General features: G+C 47.9%; 2 protein-coding genes across 3 annotated transcripts; both read left to right on the top strand.

Annotated features, from left to right (window-relative positions):
* The first annotated feature begins 89 nt into the window (after nt 1–89).
* rps6ka3b (ribosomal protein S6 kinase, polypeptide 3b) lies at nt 90–13,184 on the top strand. Of its 2 annotated transcripts, XM_061265205.1 has the most exons (22): nt 90–591; nt 1,949–2,008; nt 8,068–8,184; nt 8,401–8,482; nt 8,550–8,630; nt 8,702–8,781; nt 8,853–8,959; nt 9,033–9,070; nt 9,154–9,296; nt 9,557–9,627; nt 9,757–9,845; nt 9,916–9,980; nt 10,055–10,157; nt 10,233–10,342; nt 10,467–10,592; nt 10,663–10,752; nt 10,837–10,995; nt 11,083–11,244; nt 11,313–11,389; nt 11,462–11,579; nt 11,670–11,810; nt 11,914–13,184. In XM_061265205.1, the coding sequence occupies exons 1-22, from the start codon at nt 529–531 to the stop codon at nt 12,034–12,036; spliced, it is 2,205 nt and encodes a 734-aa protein (XP_061121189.1). In that variant the 5' UTR covers nt 90–528; the 3' UTR covers nt 12,037–13,184. The 2 variants fall into 2 exon arrangements, with proteins under 2 accessions (XP_061121189.1, XP_061121190.1); XM_061265206.1 differs by lacking the exons at nt 90–591; nt 1,949–2,008 and adding an exon at nt 3,833–3,990.
* Nucleotides 13,185–13,690: 506 nt separating this feature from the next.
* Nucleotides 13,691–15,960, top strand: eif1axb (eukaryotic translation initiation factor 1A X-linked b). The gene is made up of 7 exons (XM_061265210.1): nt 13,691–13,884; nt 14,447–14,530; nt 14,738–14,841; nt 14,944–14,994; nt 15,065–15,146; nt 15,415–15,506; nt 15,596–15,960. Exons 1-7 carry the CDS (start codon nt 13,869–13,871, stop codon nt 15,599–15,601), a joined length of 435 nt encoding a protein of 144 aa, XP_061121194.1. The 5' UTR covers nt 13,691–13,868; the 3' UTR covers nt 15,602–15,960.
* Nucleotides 15,961–16,891: the final 931 nt, after the last annotated feature.

Genomic DNA, 16,891 nt, shown 5'->3' with positions numbered 1-16,891 from the left:
TGTAGTATTTATCGATTATTGGACGATTGGGAGTTTGAGTGACTCGATTTCCGCCATGGTGACGAAGCAGGACAGGTAAGCCGACACCGTCCGCCATATTGGGAAGTACAGGAAGTGAACGCGAGAGAGCGAGCAAAGGGGGGCGAGAGAACAGACGGAGTGGGGGCGGCAGATAGACTCCGGGAGTGATAGACTACTGCTACATGTGGCTTTGGCATCTCGGAAGGGGGTAAAGGGTGTCCTCTTTTCGGTTTCTCATGTTCGTCCACCAGGAGGGAGAGGCGGACTCGGCGCCACTACACACCCGCGGATAGGTCGCGTTACCCCGGCTCGAGAGCTCCGTAGCGGGTCGGCGCGAACCGGCCAAGTGACACGGAACTAGCTTCACATTCTGCCAAAAGGCCGAAGAAAGAAGGCAAAGAGAAATTGAAGTGAGGGCGACTAGAACCTGAGGTCCCGACTCCCGGGCCACGCAAGAGCACGTGAAAGCGGCTGAGAGGGGACGAGTCGAGGCAGAGGAAGGACAAGATGCCGCTGGCTCAGCTGGTGGATCCCTGGCAGAAGATGCCGCTGGGGGGCACGACGGGGGAGGTTAGTCACAATACGCGCTCGCCTTTAAATCCGATTCGAACAGCACACGGAAATGGCCACAGACTAGAGCTGGTGACAATACTCACTCCAAAGTGACACTTGAATACTTATGATTATTACACCAAGAGTGGCAAGAGTACAAGTACTCAAGTCTTCTACTTGAGTAGCAGTTAGAAAAGTAAAGACTGAAATGTAAAGTGCAAATTAAATTTGGCAAAAGTGCAAACCTGTACTTATGTAGAAGGAAACAGAAGTATAGATTCAACTGCCATACTTTGTAAAAAGTTGTTTTTTAAAACAAAACAAAAAGGAGACTGAATCAACTCCACAAAAGCAACTGAAATTGAATTACTGAATCAATTGCAAAACAAATAGAATTTGAAGTATCACAAGATTCTGGATATGGTAATTTGCTGACGTAACTTGTTTGTGAGCTGCTAAATGTCCAAAAGTAACATTTGTGATGCAATAGTTTACTACACTGTTATGTAATGTTGGGTGATAAATTACCTCTTTTTATGTCTTTCTATCACTCTGAAATTCTATAACCTTTTCTAAAGTGATCCAAAATGCGCATTGTTTTTCTACAAGCGTTACAAAACATTTCAAGTGAAGAGTCTCATAAAGACTCTTGTGTTGCTTGAATTGGATCGCAGTTTGAGCAGGCGCTGTGATTTTTTTTCTTTTTTTTGTTCCCCCCTGACTAATGACATCAATTGGGCCTAATGAACGTCCAACGTCAAGCCCGTCTTGTGCTTTGGATTCTATTCTTGGCCTTGGTGGTGTTATGCAAAAGAATGAATACACGTTTGGAGCAAAGTGTGGGATTGCTTTGCGACTGAGTCAGTAGCGTGTGCGTGTTCCAGTTCTTCAAGTTTTTCAAAATCTCAGCAACGAACAGGAGGCGTCTCTGCCGCGTGATTCAGGAAGGAGCTTGCGTAAGCGCGTCAACTTCCTGCGTGAGCAGCGCCCTGCGCGTTGTGTCCACTTCCTGCGTTGTCATAGTGGAGCCGCCCCAATGAACTTTGACCTGGCATTATTTTTATAATATTTGCAGCTTTTATGGTGGCCTAGTGCATGTCGAGCATTAAACGTGGCCTCGCTCCCATCAGATTGGCGTCATTCCTGGAATCTTGTGGCGTGTCTCAGCACGTCGCCGGTGTTTCCACCCTCGCCGCGGCCGCCATTGTGCGTCGGGGCGTCCTTTGGGTTCTCCCGCTTCCTCGACTACCAGACTTTTCTACAATTATTTGGAGAATTTCCCATGTCAAAAGTGACTTGAAACAAGCTTAGACTCAGTTTAAGCAGACACAGGAAGCACCCGCCATGTTGACCTTTCACCTCTGTGCACTTTCAGGATGCTCATAATGACCTGGACGACTCTGTGGGCGAGGACGACGGCGTGGTGCTGCGCAATGTGAGTTTTCCATAATTTCACCATCAAATGTATTCTCGCGTGTAGATGGCCGCAGATGCCTTCTGCTGGAATCTGATTGGACACCAAATTCAAACATTTACACACAAGGCAGCGCCGTCAACAAAATAAAAACCAAATACAAGCACAGTACACGTGCCGTTGACGTCATGCTCCACCGATGCTGCAGCCATCGCATCGATTTTTAAATGCAGAGGAGATGGCTTATGGATCGTCTGTCTGAGAAGAGCTGAGTAGTCATTACGTGGCTCTCCAGAGTGCCTCGCTTACACACATGCACACGCACACACACTCAAACACACACAGACAGGCTTCTCCACTTAAGAGCTTGTGTGAACATCAGTGTGTGTATATCGTCTGGTTAAGTTGTGATAATGAGGTTACTCTGTGACACCCTACTTTACAAAGAACATTATGGACATTGCATTCTGTGTGTGTGATTGTGTATTAAGTTAAGTTTAAGGTTTTTAGTTTAAATGTTTCAAATTGGCGCTTGGAGAACCGCGCACACACACACACACAGACATTGATGCCCCCGGTGTGGGCAGAAAATGGCTTCCAGGCCACATTAGGAGCATCGCTGCTCTCTTGGGGGGGGGCCCACTCACATCTGCTGCCATCTGCTGCATCTCAGGTGTGTGTGTGTGTGTGTATGTCTGTCAGAGTATGAGGTCACTCATATTCACAAGACAAAAGAGAGAAAATGTTCCAGAGAGGCCACTAGCAGGCTGCCATCATTTTAACACACTTGCGGACTCTCGTCATGTCTCCCAAGACAGACGATCAAAGGGAGCATTCATTATTCAAGAGTGGGAGGGAAGGAGGGAGCGAGGCCTCTTGCACCAAAGCTAAAAATATGACCGTCTTTCTTTATTATTAGTCCACTCCTTTGTCACGTTTCCACATCATGTCACAACTTCCTGTGTGTGTGTGTGTGAGCGTGTGTGTTTGGATGTAGCGCTCACTAGCAGACAGTGTCTAATCTTGTGTGGCCATCTGGACCGACTTTCTGTGCTCTTTGTCTTTTGAAATACACACAGACACACACACACTTGCTATACGTACGTCTCACGTCAAGATTGCTTGTGACGTGGTGGTGTGCTGAAAGCAGTGCATTGTGGGAGTTGCCATTGTGAGAGGTCACAGGGTGCTGATGTAATGGGTCCAACTCGCCTTCCTGAGCTGCTCGCTCTCTCTCTCGCTGGCTGCCTCACTGTGTCTCTTTTCAGGAAGCGACCAATCGCCGCTCGAGCACACAATATTTTTGTGAGGACCTTTCTAATCTCCATCACTGTTAGACGCACACAACAATGTTAGACGCGCACACGCCTGGCGTTCTTGAAAGTCTTTATGGGAAGCCATCTGAGAATTCATCTTCAGGGCAAATTAGGGTCATCTGTTTGTTTGTTTTTTTGTAGCACATATCTTGTTCTCCTGGTTGTTTTGAATATGACCTGTTATGGCAAATTGAGATGAAAGTAGAGAAGGAGTCGGCGGGCCGGGCTTGCGCTGACCTGAGCAGGAATTTGACACGCAGCCTCCAAAGTCTGTTTTCATTTCTTCCCTTCATCCTTCATCCTCCTCCCCCTCCTCGCTGGCACATGTGGAATTTCAAGCGCCGTCATGCTTCCTAATCATTTCCCTTCCGAGATTGACGGGGCGTTCAAAGACCTGTGGGACATGTCAGTGTTTTCTCTGCCATGCTTATCGTGACAAACCCAAACACTGACGAGAGGCTGTGTGTGCGTGTGTGTGTGTGACGGGTGGAACAGCGCACAGATGTTTGCCTTCCTGCGCAGATGTTGTTGCCAGGGAAACAATGACAGGACGTGATGAGGAGCTGGCGGGCCTTCCTGTGCGTGCACGCGTGTTCGGTCGGGCTTCTCTCTGCTCACTCTTAACTTTGACGCGTACGAGGCGCCATGAAGACGCTGTTGCTGCACGCCAGGAGACGCCCGCCTCAGGTAGAAAGTGCGCGAGTTGACTTTTGCGCGATTCTACGTGCGAGTAGACCGACTCGTTCAAAGCCGTGCATGTCGGGTACACGTCTAACCTGTTCCAGAGTCTTTCCCACGCTGGCGGCGAGCCTCGTAGAATGACAGCTATCCGCGTATGCGTTTCGGTGCCGGAACAGATTGGCTGCGGTTTTGTCATCACATGCCAGAAAGCAAAAACGGAACAATGGCAGGTGACACTCTCGCTTCCTTGAGAGCGTTCACTTGTCGCTCGTCTGGCTCATTGTCTTCAAAAGAAACAATGCTCGAGCTTCAGAAGTGTGAACTCTCACTGGTCCTTCTGGGAATAGCACTTTCCACGCTCCGTTGTCTGTTTATGCCCCACGATCGACTGGTGACCAGTTGAGGGTTGGCCAAAAATGGACACAGGGGTAGTTTTTCAATTGATGGCTTTTGTGAACATAATGAAGAGGGTTGGAGGGGCTCGGCTGGCAAGCCATCAACTGCTTTGATTGCGCTAATGAGAGCAGAAGGCTGTGTGTGTGTTATGGACTGGTTGCCGTGGTAGCGCGGAGGACGCGTGGACGTGCACCTCTGACCCCTGTCCCGCTCACATTTGGAAGTCCGTGTTGTTTTTCCAAAGCACTCTTTGCCACTGTGAGGAAAATGTGCCGTGACAAGATTGGTTGAGTCATTTTATCTTTGCACCGCAGCGACACTCAACATGATTAGTCACGATACAATCGACTTTTTGTTATTGGAGCAGAGGCAGCGCAAAGCGGGCGGAGCATTTTTGGTGCCGTTTAATGTGCCAGTGGGCCGCCATGTTTATTATCCTTTTATTCAGCAAAGCCTCAGCCACCAAATATCATGACTCATTGTGGATTTGTAACAAGCAAGAGAATTGGTCACTCAATATTGGGTTTTTTTTCTTTCCTGTTTTGTGTGCCGTGTGTTTGAAAGGCAATTTACCTGTTGTCTACTCAAAACAATCACACAGTTTTTTTTCTGTATCACATAGCAGGCGGACTGTAAATGATAAATATAGAATGATCCATCGGCCAAGCACATTGACGGAAGTGTCCTAGCGATTGAGCGCTTTCTTGCTAGCTCCTGAATAAATGATGATATCCTGACTCTGCGCCTCCTCATCGATCTTTCATCCTTTGGTTGTCTCTTTCTTCCCCGCTCGCTCGCCCCATCGTCCTCGTCCGCTCATTTTGTCTTGTGGTGTCCTGTGAAAGTTCCTGGAGGTGGCGCTGCAGGCACAAAGGTGGCGCCCAACTCACTTTCAATTCTCTCATATACAAGCTTTTTTTTTTTTTTCAAAGTCAAGGGTCTTCATCTGCCAAGAGTTTAGCAAAGGAAGACTATGATATTGTCGGACGTAGTATTAAATTACAAATTTCAGTCCATCTTAGTCTACATGTGTTTATGTACATGTGTGTCTGTTATTGGATCCATGGCGAACGGAAAAGCACTCGCAACCTCCAACCTGACAAATCCCAAACGTGCGTGTGCGTGCGTGTGTGCACGGTGGCCATGCAGCCTGTTAATTTGATTGCGTAACAGGATTAGAGGTTGCAGATTGTGTGGAATGGAATCCCACCGCCGCTCAATCTGTGATGCTATGCACACACACACACACTTGATTTCAATTGATGGAAACAGCTTTTCACTGTGTGTTGTTGCGTGTACTTTGTACAACGTTTTGCACGCTCTGTGACGCTGCTGTTTGTTCCACTGCACTTGATTGTGCGTAAGTGGAAGCGCGTTCTGGCGTGGAGGGCGACAACAGGTGCAGGTAACCGAAGAAATGTCACCGGGCTGTCACTGCCGCTTGGCTAGCGTTGTGCACATTGTGTGCGACCAGTGGGATTTGGAAGGTGGTCGAGCGTTGTGACTGCGTGGCAAGCTGTGTTTTATCCACTTCCCCAAACAACTCATCATGACTCCGTTTTGGTTTGGCCGGCGACAAATCCGGGCTGTACGCCGCTTCTTTATCAAAGTCATCTGAAATAGGCTCCAAGATATTTTCTATTGGTAAATTAGGGAAACCTCTGACTGATACATAACACACAATGCGAAATTATGTAGATGGGCTAACAAAACTAGCGTTGATGTACTTAAAATGCTTCAAGCAATAGAAGTTTGAACACAAACGGTGTGGCAGCACATGTATACAGACAATACTGATATATAATATCACTGCTTTAAAACATCGGGCCAATTCAATTCAGGCTCTGCACTTCCAAACCTTCAACTGCCTGGAAAAGAACTTTTCATGATCCAGTGCGGTCAATGTGTCACATTCAATCCTGCTAGCTGCTGTTGTGTTGGACTAAAATGGGAGGGGCTGTGGGACTCTTGAACTCGTGCTGCTCAGTCATTGGGCAGCGTGTTGGGGGGAATCTCCAGGACACCTGATGGAAAGTCTTGACGGAAGGTTATGGCTGTGAGTCACAAGGGGAGGAGAGTGTGGGGAATCCCACTCCCCCCTGTTCCGTATTTGATACCCCCCCCCCCCCCCTCCCAACATCTCCTCTGACCGTGGGTATCCCCTCACACGGTTCACCCTCAACCACTGTCACAGCGTGGCCGCGAACGAGTGGCACTCAGCCGGTGAATCGTTGCAATGACACACCGCCCGGCCCACGCCAAGCCGACGTACGTGTGCGCTCTCATCGGGCTCCTGCGGGCGCTGAGGGGCCGACTGAAGGCGCTCCGGAATTTCCCGCCGGTCCGCAGGAGGGCCGACAGCCGCCGTGAGGGGATGTTGGGCTGTTTGGGATCGCCAACGCGCAGCTGGACTGTGAGTCGCTTAGCGCGCATGTCCCGTTTTGCACGATTATTTGAATCATCGATTCATCTATCGGTTATTGTCCTTTGTGAAATACCACCTGCTCACACTCGCTCAAATCTTGAAACAATAATAGAAGACATGGAAGGTGACTTCCTTTGTGCTGTCCCACAATTGAATTTGTGTGTGCGCATCGGGCGCAGGCGCGGGCTTTGCACTTTTAATCCCGTGATTAAGAGGTGCGACATGAGCATCCTGTCGCTCCGATGCGCCATCTGTGTTCTGACTCACGCATACGTGCACATTTTAAAATGTCAACATTCCTCTGAGTTCCAACGCGTGCACAATTTATTTTTACCGTTGCATTTCTTCACATTTATTCGAGATCTTGTCTTTAAATTGGACCAAAACAAGCACTTGCATACACAGAATTGGCGACCATTAAAAGAATTGAGAGGATGTCAAATAAGCCTTGAGAGTTGAACGTAGCTTTTGAAGGCACTTCCCCAAAGGGGTGAAATTGTGTCATAATGAGAATAGCAAGAGGTGACGAGTATTCAAAGAAAGACACAAGTGTCGAGAAAGCAGGCGGAAAGGCGGGAGGAAAGATAGAGACTGTGAGAGAGCGAGCGAGAGAGAGAGAGAGAGAGAAACAAGACCACAAAGTGTCAAGAATGATGAGAAGCTGGTGCCGCTCAGTACCGCTCAGTACCGCTCAGTCCCATCGCTGTGCAGGAGCATGTTGTCGCCACGCAGGCTGGGCCACACCCTGGACTACAGGACCCGGCGGGCACTGGGACCTGGCAGGTCGGCCACCTGGGAAGTCCAGGTACGCGGCGGGGAGGGAGGAGGAGGATTTGCTTGTGCCATTCCTTTGACAAAGACTTTGGAGGCTGAATGCACACTCACACTCTCCGCCATCATTAGTCACTCTGCCACACAAAGCAGGTACCCGGGCTGTCTCCATGACAACCGTGCGTGCGTACGCCTATGACAAGCGCTCGGGAAGGCTGCTCAACCTGTCGTCAAATGCCGACGCTGTGGTTTCGCTTCATTTCCCACAATTCCTGCGCCGACTTTTGGATACTCCCTTGGTGGACCTTTCTCCACTGAAATGAATGCAAATGGCATTTATTTGTTCCATTTCCGCCGGAAATAATAATAAGGTGAAGCCTTGAGGAGGCCTCGCGAACAAACTGTTCTAAAACAAGTTCGCCAGTCAAGTTGGTGAAAATATTGTGACTTTCAGGAAAGTCATCCCACTCCACTGTGTGTGTGTGTTGCAGGATGATGTGCCTATGAAGGAGATCAACATCACTCACCATGTGAAGGAAGGATGTGAGAAGGCCGACCCTCGCCAGTTCGAGCTACGCAAAGTCCTGGGTCAAGGCTCCTTTGGCAAGGTGTGTGTGTGTGTGCGCTGCCCCCGTTTGAGGGGCCGATGCTATAGCAGGCTGAGGGTCCTTCACACTCCCACTGAGTGTCATCATGTTTCGGAATGAGCAATTAGTCCCACTGCCTACATTGTTTTTCTGTTTTAATCAAACTCTGACGGAGTCAAAAGTAAGCACACACAATACTGACGTGTGTGTGTGTGTGTGTGTATCGGTTGTGTTTAGGTGTTCTTGGTGAGGAAGGTCACAGGTCCAGACGCTGGCCAACTGTATGCCATGAAAGTCCTGAAGAAAGCAACACTGAAAGGTACAAACACGCACAATGGATTTCATTTGAATTGCGAAAGATCAGCTTTTTGTACGCATGTTTTCAGTGCGCGACCGCGTCAGGACAAAGATGGAGAGAGACATCTTGGTGGAAGTCAACCATCCCTTCATCGTCAAACTGCACTACGGTGAGTCAGCGCTCCCATGACTTGACTCGACACCAACTGTCTGATGTGAATTGCTTCCTTTTCTCCCTCAGCCTTCCAGACGGAGGGGAAGCTCTACCTGATCCTGGACTTCCTGAGAGGGGGCGACCTCTTCACGAGGCTTTCCAAAGAGGTGACGCAGCAACCACAATGCATCTTCATCCTGATCTGATTCACCTCACCATGTGCGCACGTGTGTTCCAGGTGATGTTCACAGAGGAGGATGTCAAATTCTACCTGGCAGAACTGGCGCTGGCTCTCGATCATCTTCACGGCCTGGGTATCATTTACAGGGACCTGAAGCCGGAGAAGTATGCACGTACGCACTCAGTCATGCTGGAAACGGTTTGGGTCTTCAGCGTCAACGTTTTGTTGTTGTTTCAGCATCCTGCTGGATGAGGACGGACACATCAAGCTGACAGGTGAGACCTTTGCCATCGAGGTCACGTGCTGGCGGGCGCCACTCGCGTCACCTGAATGAGCAACCTCAAATGTCTGTGTACAGACTTTGGCCTGAGCAAGGAATCCATCGACCACGAGAACAAGGCGTACTCGTTCTGCGGGACGGTGGAGTACATGGCCCCGGAAGTAGTCAACCGGCGGGGACACACGCACAGCGCCGACTGGTGGTCGTACGGAGTACTGATGGTGAGCAGCCAGCGCCTCATATTTTCATTTAAGCAGCGCAAGCGCCACCTGCTGGCCTTTACTAAAATAGCAGAGGCTACACTAATACTTTTGGGGGGACCACCTGCCTCTGCCGTATTTACATTTGTAAGAATTTTCTTTTTTTAAACTTAATCGGTTGACTGGAGCAATAAAGAAAATAAAAGAAGGGAATAACAAAATAAAAAAAATAAAGCAGGGAAAAATAATTTGTGCTTTCTGAATGATTGTTCTTCCTCCAGTTCGAGATGCTGACGGGAACGCTGCCATTTCAAGGCAAAGACCGCAAAGAGACCATGACCATGATCCTCAAGTGAGTCCACAAAGCTGTCAGAAGGACAGCAAACGTCAATTTCGCGGCGTGCAAACGCTGAGCGGAACGCCGATCGGGTTTCCTGCGTGGGCCGATCTTTGCTTTGATTCTTCGGTGTTTGACTTGCAGGGCCAAGCTGGGAATGCCGCAGTTTTTGAGTTCAGAAGCGCAGAGTCTTCTCAGGAACCTTTTTAAGCGCAACCCTTCCAACCGATTGGGTGAGCAACGATTGCGTTCGATTCCTCTTCTGTTGTTGTTATGGCTAACGGTTGTCTTCCAACTTTGAAGGAGCTGGTCCAGATGGCGTGGAGGAGATCAAAAGGCATCAGTTCTTCAGCACTATCGACTGGAACGTACGTTTGCGCCTTCACGTTTCCCTTCCGTCTTAGCCGTCATGACTCACTCGGCTCTCTCGCTCCTCTTGTAGAAACTCTTTCGCAGGGAGATCCCGCCTCCCTTCAAGCCCGCGGCCGGACGACCCGACGACACCTTCTACTTTGACCCGGAGTTCACTGCTAAAACACCCCGCGGTCAGCCTCCGCCCCTTCATAATGACTCAGCATGTCAGGCTGGACAAACTCACGGGTGCCTTTGCGTTGTGTCAGACTCTCCAGGAGTGCCGCCCAGCGCCAACGCCCATCAGCTCTTCCGAGGATTCAGTTTTGTGGCAATAACCGAAGAGGAAACGCAACCGATGCCAAACACCATCGTTCAGGTGCGCACACAGACACACAATTTGTGTGACACAAACACACACAGGCTGCTGATGTATTTAGAACAACAAAAAGCACAGTGAGAAAAGCAAGGAAAAGTCTGACGTTGGACTTCCCGCCCCGCAGCAGCTGCACAGAAGCACATCTCAGTTTTGCGACACCTACGACGTGAAGGAGGAAATCGGGATTGGCTCCTACTCCATCTGCAAGCGCTGCATGCACAAGGGCACGGGCATGGACTACGCCGTCAAGGTGGGAGCACCTGCCGCGGGGTTTGCCGCCCACACCTGGGCACCCAGCTCAAGGTGTGCTCCCGTTGCAGATCATCAACAAAGCCAAGCGGGACCCTACGGAAGAGGTGGAAATCCTGCTGAGATACGGCCAGCACCCCAACATCATCACGCTGAAAGACGTGAGTCCAAATTCGCAATAACATAATTGGCGTTTTCCCAAGCTGTGATATTGGCGCTCACTGGCTCCACCCGCTGTCTCGTAGGTGTACGACGACGGGCGCTCTGTCTTCCTGGTGACCGAGCTGATGAAGGGCGGAGAGCTGCTGGATAAAATCCTACGCCAGAAGTTCTTTTCCGAGCGGGAGGCCAGCGCCGTTCTCTTCACCATCACCAAGACGCTTGAGTACCTTCACGTGCAGGGGGTGCGTCCACACACCCGACCACCATCTTGACGTCTGTGTGCCCCCCATCTCCTTTATTTTAATTGCAATGTGCATGATTACACGAAGGTGGTGCACCGAGACCTGAAGCCCAGCAACATCCTCTACGTGGACGAGAGCGGCAACGCCGAATCCATCAGGATCTGCGACTTTGGTTTTGCCAAGCAGCTGAGGGCAGAGAACGGCCTGCTCATGACGCCGTGCTATACCGCCAATTTTGTCGCTCCAGAGGTGGCTCGCCTTGCGCTTGTCTAACACGTCCCGGGTCCGAACCCATCTGACAAATGTGCCGTTTCTAGGTTCTGAAGAAGCAGGGTTACGACGCAGCCTGTGACATTTGGAGTCTGGGAGTGCTCCTCTACACTATGCTGACAGGGTAGGCCTCGGACAAAGTGGGCTCCTTCCTTGTCCCGATGTAACTTTTAATGACTCGTCATCTTTTTTGCAGCTTCACTCCGTTCGCCAATGGCCCCGAGGACACGCCAGAGGAGATTTTAGCCCGAATCGGCAGCGGGAAGTTCTCACTCACTGGAGGATACTGGAACTCTGTGTCTTCTGAGGCTAAGGTGCACTGTAACTCCTAAAACACACGCGTGTACTCAACACAAGGGCTGAAGAAAATGATGATTGTCATGGTTCCGTATGTGGCGCCTCAGGATCTGGTGTCAAAGATGCTTCACGTGGACCCCCACCAGCGGCTGACAGCCGGTCAGGTGCTGCGCCACCCGTGGGTGACGCACCGGGACCAGCTGCCCAAGTACACGCTCAACAGGCAGGACGCGCCGCACCTGGTCAAGGTGACTTCATCACACTCGGGTCGCCCGGCACCGCACTTGATTCAATTCGAGAAATTGAAAGATTTGTGTGGAGAGCGTGACTAATTGCGCCCTTGCGTTCCAGGGAGCGATGGCCGCCACGTACTCGGCCCTGAACAGGAACGTCCCGCCGGTTCTGGAGCCGGTGGGCTGCTCCACTCTGGCGCAGCGGCGGGGTGTGAAGAAACTCACTTCCACTGCTCTGTGATGTCCACCCCTCAAACCTCGCTCATCTCCCGTCAACTTTGACCTCTAGCTGACCTCGGACAGACTACTGATGTAATCCGGGAGGCGCCGACGCCGCCCACAAAAAGAGCACACAGAGGCCGCCGCCCTCCCGCACACCCAACAGACTCTTCCGATTGGACGGCCGGCGGCGTTCTTCCGGGATCCACTTGTGGACTTTTGCTTTAGACAATCAGAACAGCAAGAAAGCGCGCGTGTACATAAAGCTCAGTGTGAGAAACGCGATAATCACGCAGAAGCGGGATGCTTTGTTTTAAACTTCCCTGTCGTCACGGTGACGGCAAACGTAACCTCTTGTGATCGGTAGAACCCCAAAGCAGAATATAAACGTCTTCTGTCAGTTTTGACGACCTGGTGACGTTGGGGAGCTCTGCGTACGCTCCTCTTTGGAAAGAAGCCCGATGATTTATGCAAGTAACCAGACTTAAAAATCGCCATCGTCCCGTCCGACGCACTTGTCGCTTCCGTTTGAAACAAAAACAAGCGTACTTCCTCACCTCAGGTTTCCACTCGTCCGGTTGGACGACCGACAGTGTGCAAAGCTGTTTGAGGTTTATTTTACGTCCTCCATATCCAGCTTGGGGTCCATGTACTGTATGTTGGAACTGTTTAAAATGTCCTCCTGACATATTAATCTCGTAATCGTTAGTGTAAGACAAAGACACAAAGAGCATACGAGTACATGGACTTAATTTGGATAGCATGGATATGGAATAAGTGTTCAGATGGCTTTCCATACATTCCGCAATGTACAAATTGTTTTTTTGTTTTCGTCCATTCTATATCCATCCCAATGCTTCCATAGCACCAGGAGCTGCTGCTTCATTTGCAAGACTCAAGGAAATGTTAGCTACGTTAGCATGTAGCATGTTTAAAAAAAAAAAAAAAAGGCCATGTGGTTTGCCCTTAGCTTATGGAGACCACTTAAGTGGGACTTGGTCTGACGGGGATTCTGTGCTTTGGGAACAAGGAATGTCTTTTTTTAATTCTGTTTTATTTTCATATTCTCCTGCTCCCCCAGATTTGTTCAGCCTGGGTGCTGCATCACCTCTTGTTTTATACCTGCAGGGAGACTTTCTATGGAAAAATAAAACAAGGATAATAAGCCAATGACCCTGTTGAGTTCTCATTCATCTTATTTGGATTGGGAAATGCAGTGCTGAAAATATTTTAACATTATTTAATATTAAAAGATTTAAGACTGGGACTATCCTACTTTAACTTTTAGCAATAAACTTGCGACTAGTTCTCAAAACTAGAGGGCAGCACAAAATGTTGAATGTATTCGTTGCACAGTATAGCTGTGTATGGTTCTCTAATTGAATTTGTATTTATTGTATTATTCTAAATCCATCCATCCATCCATCCATCCATCCATCCATCCATCCATCCATCCATCGCCGTGAGCGTACTGGAGCCTATCCCAACCGGCTGTAAATAATAACAAACGTATATGTATATGCTATTACAATACCGGTCAATTGATTACAATTAAATCAATTTATTTTGCCAATGTATTTGCTGTGTTTGTGTATTAATTGCTTCAGTGATATATTGTTAATACAATCAGCGTTGTAGGCAAACTCTTGCAATAAAGTTTTTTTTTTTCAATGCCCGAATGGGCATGCGCACTAGAACGGTGAACCTCATCGGCAATCGTGTGAGCAACTAGCTTGGCGCTTCTCACTATTTTCGGTCCACTTGAGGTCTGAACGTCTTTCGTGACACTTCACACCAGATCCGAACCTTTCGTTTCCATCCACTGGAATTATTGTGACAGAGGCGTGAGGGAATATGCCCAAAAATAAAGGTAAGGCGGCTTTCGTCTCGGAGCGCGCCGCGGCTACGAGGGACACAAGTCAGACACGGAAAACGTGACGAGTCCCCGCGGCGCTAATGCTAGTTAGCTCCGGCAGATTACAGTATTTGTTGTTTTTGACGCCTTGTCTCTTGTTGGTTCTGACTAGCTAATGGTCCATTTTGTGAAGGAAGGCCAAGGGTCGGTTTGCCGACAAGCCACAATGTTAACGACGGGCTAGGAATTGTCCCGTTTACCTTGGCGAGCTACTATGAGTTTCACCACACCCGCTTTGGCCTCCACATCTCATTAGCCTCCTTTTTGTTTGTTTTACTGAAATCGTAACTTGATGCGGTTTTACATCTTTCTGTGCTTGAGGAGGAGACGTGTATTTATGTATTTTTACTCCATGGGTCTGAACTCTAAACGCCAGCCAACGTACGTTTGTTTTTATCCGTGTATAATTTATGGTGGACCTGTTGAGTTCCGACATCTTTTCAATGGAGGTTTTCATGAAGCGACATGCTGTTTAAACACCACTTCGTCCAACGAACCTGATTGTGCTTCCTTCCAGGTAAGGGAGGAAAGAATCGGCGGCGTGGAAAGAATGAAAACGAGTCTGAGAAGAGAGAGTTGGTGTTCAAAGAAGATGGACAGGGTAAGTTCATCATAACCTATGTAGTGGATGAGAGCTGGCTTCAAAACATTCACACTCGTTCTCTGGACCTATGCTCTTGAAGTGTGATTCATTGTTGTTTGGAATCTTCCACAAAGATGGCAGCCAGCTGTCATAATGCGCCAGATTGTTTAATTACATGTATTTAATTTTTGAATCTGCATCTCTCTCTACTCGCGTGCCTTACAGAATATGCTCAGGTGATAAAAATGTTGGGGAATGGCCGTTTGGAGGCCATGTGCTTTGATGGCACCAAGCGACTCTGCCACATCAGAGGAAAACTCCGGAAAAAGGTGACAGCACACACACACTTGCCGTAAACGCTGAGTCGGCATCCTCGTGTATCCGCGCACGGATCATTGAGTTGAGCCTGTGGTCATGTGACGTGTGCCCAGGTGTGGATCAACACGTCGGACATCATCCTGGTGGGCCTGAGAGATTACCAGGTACCGGCCATCGCAAGCTTGTCATTTTGTTGTTGTGGGAGCTTCCCGGCTTGACGACCATTTTTTGCAGGACAACAAGGCCGACGTCATCCTCAAGTACAACGCGGACGAGGCTCGCAGTCTGAAAGCGTACGGCGAGCTGCCCGAGCACGGTGAGCTACGCACACTGATCAAAAGCTGCATAGATGGACCGATATGAGGGTTGACATAACTTCATGACGTCATTAACATTGCCTGAGTATCTTCGGACATTTGTGTGTACCATACATATGCACATGACAACAGATGTTTGGTAAAATTGGATAAATCAATACTTTATTCGTCCTGTGAGGGCATCAGATCAAAAGGTCAAATGTTTAAGGTAATTCAGCTGCCTGTTTTTTATTTTTAATTTTATTTAAATTGTTTTGTATCTTTCAGCCAAAATCAACGAAACAGACACGTTTGGTCCCGGCGACGACGACGAGATCCAGTTTGACGACATTGGCGATGACGATGAAGACATTGACGACGCAAGTGTTTTTTTTCTTCTGTCTTGTTTTGGCCTCGTGATGATGTCACTTCATTTCAGCTCAACTTTGCTCTTTTTCTTCTCTTGCAGATCTAAAGACTTACACACACATACACACACGTTTATCCAACAGGGATATTTTTTGAGCCGACACAGCGCTGATAAAATAAAAAACTCATTTTATAGAATCCCTTATATAAATTGTCAAGTTTGTTTCTCTTTCATCGGTCAACATGTTTGTTGAATGTGAAATTGATGAAAGAAAACAAAACGTTTTTGTTCCCACTGAGAACCAGGTCAACGGGTTTCTTTTTCCCCCCCTGCATTTTTTTGGAGGAGCGTGTGACTGCAAAATCATGAAATCCTTTTAAGAAGTGTATTTATATTCATTTCACATTTGGTGGAATTTAAGAGTTTCAGAATCTTTGGATTCACCAATAAACACATAAACCATTTTTTTTTTGTCTTCCTCACATGTGACGTCTTCATTCACTTCATGTTTGCTGTGACCTCCGTCTGAGAATTGTCCTGCTCCAGAATATTACTTGCTTAATAAACTTACAATGACTTTACATGCTATTACTTTAAATTGTATAGTGTATAAAAGTTGCACCTAAATGTTTAAAAACTGTTATTAAAGGTTAAATGCAATTCTATTGATGCTAAATAAAACTGAATTAGTTGCTTCCATGTGAAAAGAAAATTTAAAAGCTTACAGTGCTGGCGTATACATAAATAGGAAAAAATGAAATCATTTCAAGGCTGCTCATTTATTGTCTTCACAAGAAAGTGCATTTTTTGTGTGTGTGAGTGTAAAGTGTTCCTTTTGTTGTGCGTCACTGCTGCTCGTTCTGCTCAGTTCTTAGACCTCGCCACACGCGCCGAGACAACCTCACTCAATCTCACTTTATCTGTGTAAAAAGATTTATGGACTACTTTTTATTTCTCCTTTGCACCGTTTGATAATAGGGACTCGCCCCCTTCTGGCTCAGAGGGGGTACTGCAGTAGCCTACAGGGGACGCGTGATGCTGTAACGAATAACTAATATGTCCAATGTGTGACAGATGGGTGTCTAATAAACAATCTTAACTCTAATTGCATGAGATTTTTTTTAATTCACTAAAAATACATTTTTCTGGGAGGGCCATCAAACGAGTTTTTCGATAGTTTTATAAAATTGCTACAAAGATTCATAGACAATGAAGTCTACCCCACAAAAATATATTTCATTTAATAGGTTATTATAATTCAAATTTGTCAAAGAGTAGGTTAGTGCTGTAACATAACCGCGACAATACAATGAAAGGCTCGAAAGATTATTGAGATGAACATAAATTGATTTATTAGTTGCAATTAATAGAAAGGAATAATGGCGTATAATTGTC

The sequence above is a fragment of the Syngnathus typhle genome, linkage group LG19 (assembly GCF_033458585.1).
Source record: "Syngnathus typhle isolate RoL2023-S1 ecotype Sweden linkage group LG19, RoL_Styp_1.0, whole genome shotgun sequence".
In the NCBI taxonomy this organism is placed as follows: Eukaryota; Metazoa; Chordata; class Actinopteri; order Syngnathiformes; family Syngnathidae; genus Syngnathus; species Syngnathus typhle.
The sequence above is the reverse complement of the archived record's forward strand: the minus strand, read 5'-3'. Positions and strand labels throughout refer to the sequence as shown.